This window comes from Heliangelus exortis, chromosome 12 (assembly GCF_036169615.1).
Source record: "Heliangelus exortis chromosome 12, bHelExo1.hap1, whole genome shotgun sequence".
Taxonomy (NCBI): domain Eukaryota; kingdom Metazoa; phylum Chordata; class Aves; order Apodiformes; family Trochilidae; genus Heliangelus; species Heliangelus exortis.
The window spans coordinates 10541811-10557296 of NC_092433.1; the positions used below are offsets into that span (position 1 = coordinate 10541811).

Below are 15486 nucleotides of genomic sequence, written 5' to 3' on the forward strand. Positions count from 1 at the left end.
CCCCAGGAGCAGAGATGAACAAGAAAGGCTTGTCTCTGCTTCACAGGCCATGTGTGAAGGCAAGCAACTGAGATGTCCCCCACGGTCCTTCAAATGTGCAGCTGGGGGAAGCTGCCTCTTAGTCAAGTACATCAGGAGAGAGGAAAAGCCCAACCATCAGTGTTGCATGTGAGCAGGCAGGGTTGGTGCTTGCCATCTCTACATGCCAACAGGAGAGTGCTGGGTTTCATACTGTGCCTTCCACCAAGTGGCCAAACTCTGAGCTCTGGCACTGTCGTTCACCTCCCTGGAACTATCATCCAAGTGCAAAGGGGTTGCCCTGTGCTTGTGGCTGCTCGACTGTGTCTGGCATGGGTTAGAAAGAGCCCAGTCTGGCATCCCACATGAGGAGGAATTCAGTAATGTGAAAAGATCAGCAAAGTTTTTTCCTCTTAGTTTGTGCCCTGAAGAAATCCGGCAAGGAATCGGCCTGTCCCGGGCATCCCAGAAGCTCTTGAGATCACACTTCCAGCCAGCCCTGGTGCTGCTTCTGCAAACGTGACACATGGTGTGCAGACCATTGGAGCCTGGCAGCTGTCATCTCCCCATTCCCCTTACTGAGGGCACGGGAAGGCTGCTGGGTAATTCCCCTTCCCTGTTCATTGAACCTAAAAGCATCTGGCTGTATCTCCTGGGGGTGTTATCTCCGGGACACGTGCTGCTCTCCCACTGACCAGCTGCTTGGGAACTTGCTTCACTCCTGAGCACGGGCAGCCTGTCCCCAAGCAGACCTTTTGGCCACACTGGAGCCTGGAGTGGTGCCTGGCTTGAGGTTTGGACTGGCTGGCTCAGCCTGTTTGCACATTGGTGTGGCCTCAAGCAGTTCCTGGCAGGGATGGCCAGACACCCTCAGACCAACCACTGCTGTGGGCTGTGTGTCTGAGCTGGGATGAGACATCCTGTCCCCATCCTGGCCCCCATCAGGGTGGTGGGGTGGGTGAACTTGGTGCCAGCCCATGACACCACTGGACATCCAGCCCCATCCTCTCTGTGGGAGGATGTCTAACTGGGAAGGTTATTTTAAGGAGTATTTGGTTTATTTGTGTTGGCTGGAGTATGGTGGGCACTGGTCAGGAGACATGGGGGCTGACAGCAGTACTTAGCTCCATCTCTGCTGGTTCCCATGAGCAGTTCACCACTGTTTCCTGGGTGGGAAAGCAGAGTTTTGTGTGAAAACACAAAGACTGACCCATGGCACTCTGTCCTGGGCATGCCAGAGATGTTCTCCTAGATTTCTGTGGATGGCAGGGAACGAATGGGATGTGGGTGGGAGCCTCTGCTCATGTAAATAATGTGCCTGGCCTGGGAGTGGTGGCAGCAGGAAGGATGTCCCTGCCTGTGTCTGCAGTGGCTTTGAAGCTTTGGTCTCTTCCTCCTCTGTGGATGCAGGTCTGGGGAAGGGGTAATGAAATAACATTGTCCTGTTATTTGCTTTTCCCAACTTGGGGTGCCCAGGGGCAGCCTGCAGGGTGAACAGTGATGGATGGTGGAGTCTCCCATCCCAAAAAACTGCTCTCCTGTGAAAATCTCCACTGATGCAGAGGGTGGAGAGTGAAAGGCTTCTGGCCTACAGGGACCAAGTGTGTGGGTTCACTGTAAGCAGGTTCAGTTTGTGTTTGTTCTTTGTTCCCCCACCAGTGGGAATGGATGAGGATTTTGTGAGGGAGCCTCAAAGCAAGGATCAAGCCCAGCCCCAAGCTGCCTTTATCCCTGTCTCCACTGATGGCACAGCCTTGCAGCTGGAGCTGAGAGCTGCCAGAGAAACCCAAACCACAGCACGACTCCAAAGCTCTTACTCTTGAAGTAAACCTGGACATCTTTGTCATGTTCTCTTCCAGATAGAAAAATGGTTTGAATGGAGAAAACCCAAATTGTGAGATGTCTGGGAATGTGTATGTGTTGGGAATCCTCCTTTTCTGCTCATCATATCCTTTCATCACTCTCTGCTCCTGGGAGCTGGGGCTCTGCTGGAGGGGTGTTTTTGGCAGGACAGGGAGCTCCATGGGCTGTGACAGAGCATTCCCATGGGATGCAAGTGTCAGGCAATACTGGGGCGAGATTTGTCAGTGGTTGGAATTCCTTGGAGGGGAAATGAGTTGTTCCAGTGCCCCCACCCCTTCGGGCACCCTGGCCACCCACCAGCACCAGGTGCTTCCTGTTGGGGCACAGGCTGACATTTTTGCTGGATGAGACACTTCTGCTGGCAGATGCAGAGCATGTGATGTTGTTTGGGAGACTTGGGTCAAACTTTGAGTCAGCAAAATGAACTCATCTGCCTGCCTGTGTTAGGAGAGGGACACACATGCCCAATGTGCTCCCTGGGCACTGGTGTTGCAAACGTCCCTGGTGAGCCCAGCTGAGGCAGCTCTGGACAGGCTGGCAGCAATAATCAGAAAAATGAGGTTTTGGTGTTGGAGTGTGAGCCAGGAGCTAATCCTCATGTGTGTGTGTCTCATGGGGTCCCCCTTAAATGTAGAGAGAGGGACCAAGCAGGGGGGCACTTCTCCCTTCATCAGCACTTCTGAGCCAGGGGCTGGTGGGGAGTGACCTCCTGGCAGTGGTGGGGCCACTCTATAAATTGCAGCAGGCACCTGGGGTCTCCTCTCCCTGCTGTGATCCTGGAGCTGTTACAGAAGGGAGGGGAAACTGAAGCCCAACATTGCAGAGGGATATCTGTGGTTATGGAGTAGGGAGGTGGCAGAAGAGCACTGAGGGTCCCCAGACTTGTCCCAGCCCCATCACCATCTCTGGGTTGGGGCTGCTCCTCTCTGCTCTCATTTTGTTTAACATGTTTTGGCAATAAATTGTTTATTCACTTGAAAATTGTTCTTTTGGGGAATACAGGATTGCAAAGAACAGGAAACTAACAGAGTAAAACAAGTTGGGGGTTTCTGTCAATATTTGATAGGTTAAACAATTTCTTTTTCATTTTTCTGCATGGTTTGAAAGTTAGATTAGTTATACCAGCTGAGATACAGCCCAGTGCTGCCCAGCACCTGGCCCAGCTCGCTGCGGGGTGGCAGGAGGCAGCTGGGCAGTGCTGGTCACCTGTGGCTGCCAGTGGCCTTGGGGCAAGAGCTGCCCTCAGAGCCATGCCAGGGCTGTCAGTGGCCTTGCAAGAGCAGCAGAGGGGCTGTGTCTACCCCTGGTGCTGCTGCTGCTGTTTCTGTTTTTGGAGCAGCTTGTTTCAGCAGCATCTGTTATTCCCCCTTGATTTTATTTCAAGACAACATTTCCAGGAGTCACTGCCATAGGTGTGAGACCTCTGCCTGGCTCAGCAAAGCCAGTGTGGGATTGCATCAGGCTGTTGTTGCTGGAATGGCACTCACCGGGGCTGTGGAGCTGTTTTGCTGCCTGAGCTCATTTATTTTTGCTCCCTCCTGCTCCCCTGTGCTTTGCACACAAGGCTCACTGGCTCCTTGGGAGCAGCGGGGTGCTCATGGCTATTAAAAGCCCTCCTCACAGGTCCTTCCTGGGGAGTGCAAGGGCTGGCAGGGTGATGCCAAGCCTGTTGACCTTGCCTTCTTCCCCAGCTTGGACTCACCAGCATTGCCTGGGCAGAGGTGCTGTCTTCTGGGCAGCCTGCAACTGGGCTGGTTGGGGTGCTGCTGCTTGAGCTGACCACGGATAAAAGCAGCAGCAGCAGCAAGGCTACAGAGCAGGTTCTCAGCAACACTGCAGATGCTCTTTGCAGTGTCAAAGGGGAAAAGTTTCTTCTGCCCACTTGTGAAGGAAAAGGAGGGTGTAGGCTGTAAGAGCAACAGGAGGGCTAAGAGGGCAGCTTGACAAGGCACAGCCCAGTTGGTGTTAACTCTGAAACCTACTGACTGCAGTGGTGGCATTCAGGCTCATCTTGTTACCAGCCAATGTGCCCAAACGTGTGCTGCTATCTCAGTGCTGGCTTGCAGGTCCCATAGCTGAATCCTCTCCCCACCTCGCACCTGGATGAGCCTGAACAGTGCAAAACACCCCACTACCTCCCCACCAGAGTCCTCTGGGCTCTTCTTTTCTCTGTTCAGGGCTTTAGCCAGAGCAGCCATAAGATGCTGCTTTGAGGTTGGCTGCACATAAGGATTTACTGAAACATGCTCAAGGGCGGTATTTTTGGAGCACGTTTCCCAGACCGCCAGCCAAAGGGGGGGCCTTGGGGGTGCTGGGGGGGCCTGCACTGTGTTCCCCTCTCACCGGCTGCCCCTTTTTCTCTTTGCAGGACTGCCCCCAGATCCTGCCCTCCACCCAGATCTACATCCCTGTGGGTGTGGTGAAACCCATCACCCTGACAGCCAAGAACCTGCCCCAGCCGCAGTCCGGTCAGCGCAACTACGAGTGCATCTTCCACATCCCTGGCAGCACCACCCGTGTCACTGCCCTGCGCTTCAACAGCACCAGCATCCAGTGCCAGAACACCTCGGTGAGTGCCCAGGCTCCCTTTGTGGCTGCTCATTCCTGCCCTGCCTGTGGCAAGGCCAGGTTTGCTCTCCCTATGGCAAATGAGGGGTTCTGGTGCTCATGGGGTAGGGTCCCTCTGTATGCATGGGTTGGCTGCTGTTGGAGTTCTTCTGGATTGGATCAGTGCCAGAGCCTGCCCCAAGGAGGCTGACAGGCTTTAGGAGCACTTCCATGCCAATTGGCTTTGGAAAGCTGAAGAAAGTTGGCTGAGCTGGGGATAGCTGACCTGGACATACCAGAACCTTGCCTTCTTGCTGCTTGCTCATGCTTCCCTCTGACACCAAGCCATCCCACTTCACAGGTGGGATGGAGCTAACACCTTCTCTATGTACTGTGTGCACTCCATGTGCTGCTGTGCCTGCTAGCCCTATGAGTACTTCCCCTTCATCCCAGCAGCCTTAGGCAGCCCCTGTCCATCCCCAGCTCCAATCAGCAGCTGCCTGCTTGCCCTCCCTCCCGGTCCTGCTGGTGCATCTCTCCTTGCTCTCTGTCCTTGCTCCCTGCAGCTCTGTCACTCAAGCTTTCTCCTGCAGGCAGCTCTGCCTGCTCTGCCCTTTCCAGTTGTCTTGTCCCTAGCCAAGAGGGTGTTTTGCCCTGGGTGAGCTGTGTGTGCCTCTTGCTGTGCACCATTCTGTGCAGGGAGCACCAACCCCACAAGCAAACCCACCCAAGGTGTAAATAACCCCCCTGGTTGCTTGTGTTGCTCAGTTCCTTGGCTGCCCTGCTGGGCTCTGCACCAACTTGCCCTCACCTGTGTGGAGCTGACCCCTCCCTTTTCCCTCCTTTAATCCTTTTAAAATTTGTTTTCCATCACTCACACTATGAAAGCTCATTTGCAGCCTGACACCAAAGGACTCCCCTGTCCTTTGGTGGCACAAGTGACATTTAGAGGCCATTGAAGATGAGCCCTGGCTCCCTCCCTCCTCCTGAGCTCCTGGGACTGTGAGGCTGCTGGGCAGGAGGAGCATCTCAAATCCCTTCCCCTTTCCCTGGGCAGCAGTGCTGGGGGGATGCCGTGCTGCTGGGGCTCTTTCTTGGTGCTGCACAGTTTGTGAGGGGCAGAAACGTGCCCTGCTCTGAGCTGCCAGCTGGAAAATGTTTGTGATCTGTGCTTGGCCTGGAGGTGAACACGTGCAGAAGCACAAAGTGTGAGTTCCAGGGAGGGCAGGACCAGAGTGGTGGCTGCAGAGCTCTGCAAGAAGCCATTGGTGTAGTGGCTTAAACAAAAGTTTTGTTGTCTTGCTGCTGCATTCACAGAAGTGAAGAAGCTGTGTTGATCAGTGCCCAGTGTAGTTGGCTTAGCTGCTGGTCCCTGGTGTTGGTTGTGAACCTCACCAGGGCTTGACCATGCAAATCTATCCTTGGACCCAGTGTTGTCCATTGCCTGCATGGCTTGGTGTTGGTGCTTTGAGGGGAACGTGATGTACATCCATATGGTGGATGTGTGTGCAAAGAGACATCACTGGCAGAAGTTCCTTCTCTGGGGTCTCGTTATTCTTGTGCAAAACAAGAATTCCAACCCAAATCATTCTATGATGCTATGAAAATTGCCAGCAAAACAAATTGGCCAGAGACCACGTGGCAGGCACTGTGGGCTGTGTGGGTGCAGGAGGCAGCAGCTCCATGGGGCCGTGGTCTCAGGCAGGAGACATGGCTTTTGGGAGTAGGGTGGCTTCACAGACAGATGGAGAGAGCTTTGGCTTGAAAGAAGTTTTCTTGCTTTCAGGGTCTGCTTTTCTGTTTTAATGTTTGAGGGAATTTAGCCAGGCTGCTTTATGGTGTGGGGGATTCAGATTCACACTTCTGCGATGCTTTTCTCCTCCTTGTCTTTTTTTGCAGTCCATCTGCCTGGTTGATAGCACTTCAAGCTTGGGTGCAGTCAACCACCCATGACCTACACAGTTCTTCTATTGCAGTTTAGTTTTTGGGTTAGGAGTTCAGGTCTTGCCTGGAGTGGAGGACACTCTTGTGACTGGAAAAACAGGGAAAAGAAGACATCCTCCCAGCCAGAAAGTGAGGAATGGATGTCCCTGCCTTGGGGAGGCATTTAACCACACTTTGATTCCAGGAGCTCAGTAGGATCTAAGCAAGAGGCTAATTACTCTGTGGAATTAGGAATATTTTCCTGAATTGCACGTGAATGGAAGGGGTAGTAAGTCAAGCCCCTTAAAACTCTCTGTCTTTAGTTTTAGTGCTTGACAAACTGCAGTGACTTCTTAGCACTTTGAAGAAAGGACATCTTGGTTAAATATTCAGCAGACCATTCATTAAGGTTTGAGTGTTGACTATAAACAGAATTTGAGACACCCAATAGATCTTCAGCAATCTCAAGAGAGACCAGACTTGCTGTTCCCCACACATCCCAGGGCAGAAAAAGAATTAGAAAAAACCCTTTCTGTCTCCTCACTTTGGTCTCTGTGCTTTTCAAAAGGAAAGCAACCCTAGAGGTTTTTCTGCATGCTTTGTGAAGAAGCAAAAAGAAAAGAAATACCTAATTAAGAAAAACAAGCAAACAAACAAACAACTATTTTTTTATTAATTGGTTACTTTGAATCTTCTGGAGGCAGACATTTCCAGGCTTGCTTTTTGCAGCAGAGGATGGAGAAGCGATCACCTGTCTTAATGTGTGCAGGTAATGCCTGAGTTTAATTTTCCAAGCATCCCTGCCTTTGCCTATTCTTTCCCATCTGCCATCCCTCAATGAGGTTCATCCTTCTGATTGCTGTAAAAAATAAACAGTTTTGCTATTGGAAAGTATCACAGTCCCAAATCTGCCCTACTGCTTGTAACACTGGACTTCATCCAATTTAGTCCTGGCCTTGGCAAAATGGCTTCAGGTGTTCCTCCCTGCTGAAGGTTTGGCTTTTTCTCTCCAGAATCATCCTCTCCAGGCTGAAATAGCTGCTCTTTCTCTTTAAATGTAAAAACAGGAAGAACCCCTGATCTCCTTTCCATGAGCATTTGAGTTTGTCCTCTCAGCACTTTAAATTAGGCCTCATGCCTCAATTATTTTCCTTTCCTTTTAACCAAAGCCCAGCATGGTGAGGAGCAGCTGTGTCACTTCTCTGGCTCCCTTTCGGCTCCTTCCTTGCTGATCCCCCTGGCAGGGGCAGCTCACCCTGCCCACCCATTTCAGCTGGGACTCTGGAGGATGCTCCTCTCTGTCCAGGCTGGGGTCAGGATATTTGCTTGGGAGCCACATAGAGCAGCATATCCCTGTGACCAAAGGGCATGGATACAGAACAAGCTGGGCTGGTGGGTTCAGCTTGTGAGTGGTACCCAGCACTGCAGAGCTGTGGATGCTGAGCCTGGGATATGCCCAGCCCCGGGCATGAGTGATGGGAATGTGGGCAAAACCTGTTAGATTTACCTTTTCTGGGTAGTTTTGTACTGTGATGGAGCCTCGGTGTTGCTCTGATGAGTTCCCAGGGTCTTGGGTTCTTACACCCTGCTGAATTTTGGGCAGGAGGAATCCAGGCGAAGAAGCTTGTGTGTGATGGGGGAGGAGTGGAGGAAATTTATGTGAAAAGAGCAAAAGGAGATCCAGAATCAGAGGCCAAGCGTTACCATCAAGTTGTGCTGTTGTGTGGATGATGGTATTTTACTAGGCCTAGGGTGTATTTATAGAGGGACATAAATCAAACACACATGCCCTGTTCTGAGTGCTGCACACCTCCAGTATATGTATCTCTAATTAACCAGCCGTGGAGAAGGAAACAGGATTGGAGCCCACAACCCCAGCACCATTTGCCAACAAAGCCATGCTCTCCGTCCTAGCAGTGCCTACATTTATCTTTCCTGCAGCAGTGTTTAAAGTGAAAAGGGAGTATCAGGAGAGTTTGATAGGATCCAATTAAATTCCAGCAGATAAAATAATGATGAATTGCAGTTGAGCCCTGGCGAGACGCGATGTACATTACTGCCATCCCCGTAGTGCGGGGAAGGAGTTGAGGTCATCAACTACAGAAAAATAGGACACAGCTGCAGCCCAAGCACTCTTCCAGAAATGCAGCCCAGGGGGACAGTGCATGTCAGAGGGAGGGGGGGTTGAGAGGGAAATTTGGATGTGTGGGTTTGCTTGCAGAGGGCAGCGGAGCAGCTCCTCTGCTGCGTTCCTTGGAATCCCTCCCTTCACGTGCTGGACTGTGGGGGTTGTGCTTGGAGTGGGATGGATGCCCAGCAGCCCGGGGTGCAATGACTGTGGGGCCACCTCTGCATTGTCAGGGCTGGGAAGGGTTGGTGCCTTTGGCTCGTTGGCACAGGACTTGGAGGAGCATCCCAAAGTGCATCCCAGTGTGATCTGCCCCCAGATTTGGGGTGCCCCCTCGCTGGCTGTGGCTGTGTCCTCTGGGAGTGTGGCTCTCTCAAGGCACCTTCTCACAGTGCTGAATCTCTCAGCCCAAGGGGAGGTGGGTGGCTCTTGATGCTCATTGCTGCTGTCTGGAGAGTGAGCAGTAGGCTTGCTAGAACTAAATGTGAGACCTTCAGGGGATTTGGCACTCACAGCTCTTATAGGGTGCTGGACTGGTGAGCATCCTCCACAGGGTTATGGGTCTGGCTTGAGAATTAGAGCTGTGAGAAGCATACGAGGTCATTGGCTGTAACTTGGGAAGATGGCCAAGATAAGTTTTAGATGAAGAACCTTGAGAAAGACTTGGCAAGGAATCCTCTCACCTGAACCTGCAGAAGAATACCTTGCTGGGAATAGCTGTATCTAGGTTGGTGGGGCTGATGTGTCCTCTGTCAGCCCTTCCATGCTCGCCTTGCACCCTCTTCCAGAGGGGATGGAAGAGCTGGCTGCATTCGATAAGGAGCCAAGCAATTCTCATCTCTGTTGCTGACTCACTCCGTGACATCTTTTCTCCCATCCCCTTCTGTGGACCATGCCACATGAGCACGCTTCTCTCCTCTGGGTGCCGTTGCTTTGCTTCCAGGGCTGTGCTTGTTGGTTTTTTGTTTCTAGAGCAAACATCCCTTTCCTATAACTTGGCCTTGTGGCAGACACTGTGTCACATCACACTGTGACACAGCTGGGGGTCCCAGCAGCCTTTGTAGAGCAGAAGGTGGTGTGATACCAGGGCTGCTGGTATCACAGTAGGTGCTTCCCCCTGCTGACACCCGCCCTTGGCATCCTCTTCCCTCCCACATCTCATCCCAGATCGCTGCCAGCCACAGCGATTGATTACCCGGGAAGTTAATAACAGTTAAGTGTTTAATGGATGTTTAGCACTGTGTTAGCTAGAAGCAGAGAGGAGCCAGCATGATGGGACCTGCTGACTGCCTGGGGGCTCTTGTTTGGATGGAACAGAGAGACTTGTAACCACCTCCCTGCCTGATTCCCAGCATTTGTGGGCCCTTTGGGGCCAGAAAGTGGCGACTGCTTTGTTCAGCTGCCACAGCTAGAATGCTGCCACCTCTCTGGCTGTGGTTGTGCCCATGGGTGGAGAGGGCACCTTCCTTCCCCTGCAGAACAGCTACAAGGACGCCTTTTGAAAATGTCCTTCAAAATAAGAAATGCTTTGGAAATTAGCAAGGGATCTGATTGATTTTGATGTCTCAGGAGGCTGAGCCCTGAGTCCCTGCTGCTGCAGCTCCTGCCTGCACACAGCAAGCTCTGGGTCCACATTTGGTGTCCTACAGGGACCAGTGACAACGTCCAAGACATGGACCCACTGCTCGGCTCTGCAGGGCAGGTGAGAGGCTGCTGACAGACACACAGAAGTGCATGACACATTTTTCATTGGTATCTGCAATCTCTTGGTGATCCCATGCTGCAAATGCCAGCCAGGGCCACCACTCCTGCTCCTGCCTGCTGCTTCCCTCCATGCAGCCCTGTGCTCCAGGCTGCTCCCCACCATGGCAAATTCAGCATCCTCAGCACTGTGTCCTTTCCTACAGAGACACTGTTTCTTGTGCCATTGTCCTGTTGCTGTCTCAGGGCTGGTGCATGAAGAGTTAATGCTCTCCCTCCCTCTCCCACTATTCTTCTTCCTCCAACCCACCTCCCAGAAGAACCAATTTCCAAAAGCAGCCGGGGCAGAGAGATGCAAATAAGTGTTTTGGACAGCTGCAGGCTGGATGCCTTCCCGAGATGCCAGGGCCCCAAATGAGACATGTCAGAGTACAAATTGAAAATGCCAATTTCACTTACGCTGCCACGTGGCTCGTCACAGCTAAATTCTGCTCCGCCACCGCCCTCCCCAGCGTGTGCTCCCTCCTGCTGTCTGGGGATGGTCTCTGCTTGCTGCTGCAGGTCTGGCTGGCTTCTTCTCATTGTCTTGTTGGGGATGTCCTTGGGTGGGTGTAAGATTAAGGGAAGGTGAACAGATCTGGGCTCCCAGCCTGGTTCTGATTCCACCTTCCCAGGCCTAGTGAGGGGAATGTTCTGTGAGGTTCTGGTTGTAATTGGTGCGTGGCCAGGATGTGGCTGAAGGTCCTCTGAACATGTGCTGTGAGAGGTGCTGTGTCTGAGGCTGCATGGTGTATGTGTGTGTGTGTGTGTGTGTGTGTGTGTGTCAGGGTTTGTCCTGTAGAAGCGAGATGGTTGTGGAGCTGTTACGTGCTCAAGGAAGGGTTGAATTTGCAGGTGGATGCCTTACTCCTAACAGCCTATGTGTACAGTTGATGAGCAGCATCCTTCCTCTCCAGGGAGAGCTGTGTTTTGGGGTCCTCCATGCTGTGTTGTGGGTGTGGTAGCTGCTGAGCATGGGACCACAAGCTGAATGCTGTGGGCCAGGCTTGGGCTCTCATTTGCATCTTGTAGGGTTGAGGGAGGGGTGCATTGCTGTAGCCGTGTTGGACATTGGGCACGTGCACCATTTTGGTGCCTGATTCTGGACTGTGGCTGGTGAGGCAGCCTGGTTGGGAGACATCCAGTATGGAAGGGATCACCTTTGAAGAAAAGATGAGAAGGACCCAAGCATCTCTTCCATGACCCATCAAGCGGGTGAAGCAGAGCAGATGTGTTCTGTGGGCAATGCTGGAGGAGATACTGAGGTCACATCTTCCAGGCACAACACCGGAGCTGTGGAAGGTGATGCTCGGGCTGGCTGGAGGAGGTGGTGGGGCTGCAGCTGGGTGAGCCACTGCCTGGCGTGTCCACCGCTCCCTAACAAACTCCAGCAACCCATGAATCATTCATTTAATCTCTCCTGACACGCCTGTCATTTGCTGAGGCGAGGAGCAGGGAATCTCTTGCCGAAGGAGGTCATTAGCTGTCAGGGATGGTTCCAACTGCCTTCCTGCCTCTGTATCGATTAAACCTCTCTGCCTGTGTGTAAAGGCTGTGTGGGGAATATTGATGGAGCTACCGGGACTGGGGCTTGGGTGTCAAGGCCAGGGAGAAGGGTTTGGATGGGGAGGAGATGCTGGCTGGGATGGAAGGAGCAACAGAGGTGAGAATGGACAGCAGCAGGTGCTGTTGCCTGAGTTTGGGGTCCCCTGGGCCTGTGGGGGTAGCATCTCCCAGTATCACCTCCCTGTGTGGGAGGTCAAGAGATCAAGGGTGGTGGTGGTGCCAGTCCTGGAGTGGAGTACAGCCAATGGCTGAGCATGGTGTGGGTTTGGGAGTGGGGAAGTTGGGTGTGTGTGTATGTGTGTGGAGGTGGTGTGTGGAGCGGAGGGATGTTCTTCTGAGATCTTTCTGAGGGCTGGCAGAGCACCAGGCTGGTGCCTGACTGTGTCCTGCCTGTGGCTGTGGGCAGCTTTATGTTACTGTGTTATGGGCCATGGGGCTGGAGTAGATTGTAGGGGACATCCTCCTATGAGGTGACTCTACTGAATCTGCTTCTGCCATGTGTCCAGCCTGTCCTCCCTGAGCTTCACTAATATAGAGTGTGGTCCCAAACGTGATCCCAAGCATCCAACTGAGTGTCTGTGGAGTGGGGATGACATAGGGGAGGGCTCAGGTGCCTGGAAGGGAGAGGTATGTGTGTGCTGCAGACACTCGTTGTTTCCTTCTTTGCCAGCAGCAACAGCTTTAGACCTTTGGTTCAATGGGTTTTGGGTTGATTTAAGGACCACCTGTTATGCTTATTTAGGTTTTTAGCCAGGTTTGCATGTGCTATCTCCAATGCTTTGACCAATGGCTTTTAGGCCTGTGTCTTCCTATCCAATAAGTCAGAACCAGGGCTCCGTCCCTCCTCTGGGGTGGTTGGAGACATCCATGTAACGAGGTCCTGCAACTCTCTTCTGTCCCTTCCTGGGGCATTTCACCTCACCAGTTAATGGGCTCTGCTTCCTTCTGTTTCCTCATGCAGTATTCCTATGAAGGGAATGACATCAGTGACCTGCCAGTCAACTTGTCTGTGGTCTGGAATGGGAACTTTGTCATCGACAACCCCCAGAACATCCAGGGTGAGTGAGGGGTGGGAAAGCAGCCCAGTCCCCCCCCTGCCCAGCCTCCAGCCCACCCATCTCCCCCTCCCTGACCACAGATTGCACCAGTGCCTTTGGGGGAGGGAGTGATGCTCTGGCTACATCCATCAGATGAGTTTATAAACCTTTTCTCCAAGAAGCTTTGGGAGAGAGCCCAGAGCTCTGCCTCAGCATTGAGTCCAGGGTGTTGATGCCTGGACTGGGTTTGTTCCCCCAGGAGCTGCTGGCATGCATGCAGCAAGCGGGAAGGAGGGTGAGGGGGTGAGGGTGAGTGTCATTCTCCCCCACACCCTGTGCTGACCCCTGTATCCCTCCCACCATTGCAGCCCACCTGTACAAGTGCTCGGCCCTGCGGGAGAGCTGTGGGCTGTGCCTCAAGGCTGACCCACGCTTCGAGTGCGGGTGGTGCGTGCTGGAGAAGCGCTGCTCGCTGCGGCAGCACTGCCTGGCCTATGAGACCAGCTGGATGCACGCCAGCAGTGGCAACAGCCGCTGCACCGAGCCCAAGATCACCAAGGTAGGCGGGGACAGGCAGGTGGGTGGTGATGGCCTGTTCTGAGGGGGGGGAGATGGGGATGGGCTCCCCAGTGGCCCCTCACAGCAGCCCGGTGTGCTTGGGCTGAGCATCACTTGTTGCCACCTTGATTTCCCAGGCTAAAATCCTCTCACCAGCAGCCCCGTGCACTGACCGGGCTTCCTGGCTTGTCTCTGAGATTGCTACCACTCCTTCATGGGAGTGGAGAATCCCAGGAAATCAGTGGCTCTAGGTCGCTCCTCATGTTGTCATGCTTGTTCATCATCATCTGCCTTCCCTGACAGTTTTTATGACCTTCACTTAATAAGATTGTGTATATTAATGTTCACATGCCTGTCAGGCCAGGCTCTGAGTGCACGAGGAGGGACTGGTGGGTATTTCTGCTGGATTCCTTCTGTTTTCCCACAGCGGGCTGGGCCTCGCTGGTGTTAATTACTGGAGTCTTAGCAGAGTCTTAGCACAGGATCTGATCTGCTTGGGTTTCAGCATCTTATCTGACAGAAGCTGGAAATGAGACTCAAACTTTTCCCCATGCTGCCAGCCTCTTGCAGGATACTGGCACTGCAGGGTGCTGGGTGGCAGCCATGCAAGGAGAGGGGGGTGCCCTGCCACTGGCCATGTCCCTGCCTGCCAAGAGCCCTGCCTGTGAGCAGTACTGCCTGAAGAGAGTTGCCTGGGGCTGGCAGAGTGCTGGCAGGAGAAGGGATCTGTTCCTGGGGAAGTGGAGTCAAGCCCCAGAGCCTGCATGCCTGCAGAGAGGTCCGGTTGTGTGCAGGGCTGCAGGACACCCCATCCCCCAAAGCTTCCCACCATGCTCAGGCTGACCTTCCCAAGGCTAGAGCCCTGGGAATAGTGGGAGTGGAGACTGCAGGGGCCAGGTCATGCCAAGGGTGTCCTCGCTGTATACTGTGCCTTGTCCTCTTCTGCTCACATGGCCAGAGCTCCAGGAACACCCTCACACACATCACTTGCAGAAGCTGGAAGAGGAGTTCAGCCTTGTTAGCAGCTCTCCTGCCCTGAATAATGAAAATTATGAAATTTTGCAGTAATTGCAGGTGCAGCAGAAACAGATCTTAGCAGGTGGGCTTGACCTTGGTGCAGCTCTGTGTTAGTGCCCTGGGGGCTTTCAGGTGGTTTGGATGTGTGTAGCTGTTGGTATGATGCTCCTCTAGCAGCCTGCCTGTTCCTGCTGCTTCCCACAACTCCTGTCACACACCCCAGGCTGTGGGCGGGCTTGGAAATGATCCAAAGAGCAGCATGGTTCAGAGGGCAGCATGAGGTGATGGGGACCCACCAGGTTGTATCTTCCTGGGTAGAGGGGATAGGCTGGGATGATTCTTCACTCCAACGATGAAGAATCACTTATCTATTGCTTGGTGGTTGGGACAAGCCCTCTCCAAACCTTCATGGGGTCCTGCCCAATGCTGGGTGTGACTCCTGGAGTGATATCCCTTCCCCTGGGAAGGGGGAACCCCTCAGCCTCAGCACCCCCTGACCCTGCTGTGTCCATTGGAGCTGAGATCGAGTCCATGGCTTATACCAATCAGAGCCATTTGCTTGTTGATGTATAAGGAAACCTGTGAAACCAATTAACAGAAAAGAAGTGGTGTGTGTTGGAGTTTGAAGGTGGAGGGAGGAAAGGGGGGGATTACCGTGCCAGCCCCCTCCTCCTGCACACCTCATTTATCAGTGACCTCCCTGTGCTGGGCAGCTGTGATCTCATTTCATTCCTGGGCTCCTACCTCCCCAAATGCTTGGCCCTTGTCAACTTTGCCACAAAGCAGAAATCGAACACACCAGAGCAGCTTTTAACTCTCATTTAGAAACAGCAAAGAAAACTGCAAGCTGCTTCTTGCCAGCCACCCTGATGGAGCTTCATTTAAGGGGCAGACTTGGCCTGGTGGGGGCTGCAGCTGCCATAATGAGCTCTGACCCCAGACTTGGGCTGGGGCTGAGCTGGGTTTAGGCTAACAGCAGCTCCCTGCAGCCCTGGAGGGTTTTGTTGCTGTGTAAATTGTGAGTTGGGGCTGCCTTGGCAGGAGCTGCATGTTTCCCACCCCGCCACCTTTTCTCACAGCAGGGGTAAT

The 15486-nt window shown here is 53.2% G+C and overlaps 1 protein-coding gene across 2 annotated transcripts in view; it reads left to right on the top strand.

The window, feature by feature from the left end:
* The window catches only part of PLXNA1 (plexin A1), a 114175-nt gene that overhangs the window by 66026 nt on the left and 32663 nt on the right, over positions 1–15486 (top strand). For both annotated transcript variants that reach the window (XM_071755981.1, XM_071755982.1), the window contains exons 10-12: positions 4250–4450; positions 12747–12843; positions 13191–13381. In XM_071755981.1, coding sequence (XP_071612082.1) covers positions 4250–4450; positions 12747–12843; positions 13191–13381 — 489 coding nt within the window. The remainder of the gene's footprint in view (positions 1–4249; positions 4451–12746; positions 12844–13190; positions 13382–15486) is intronic.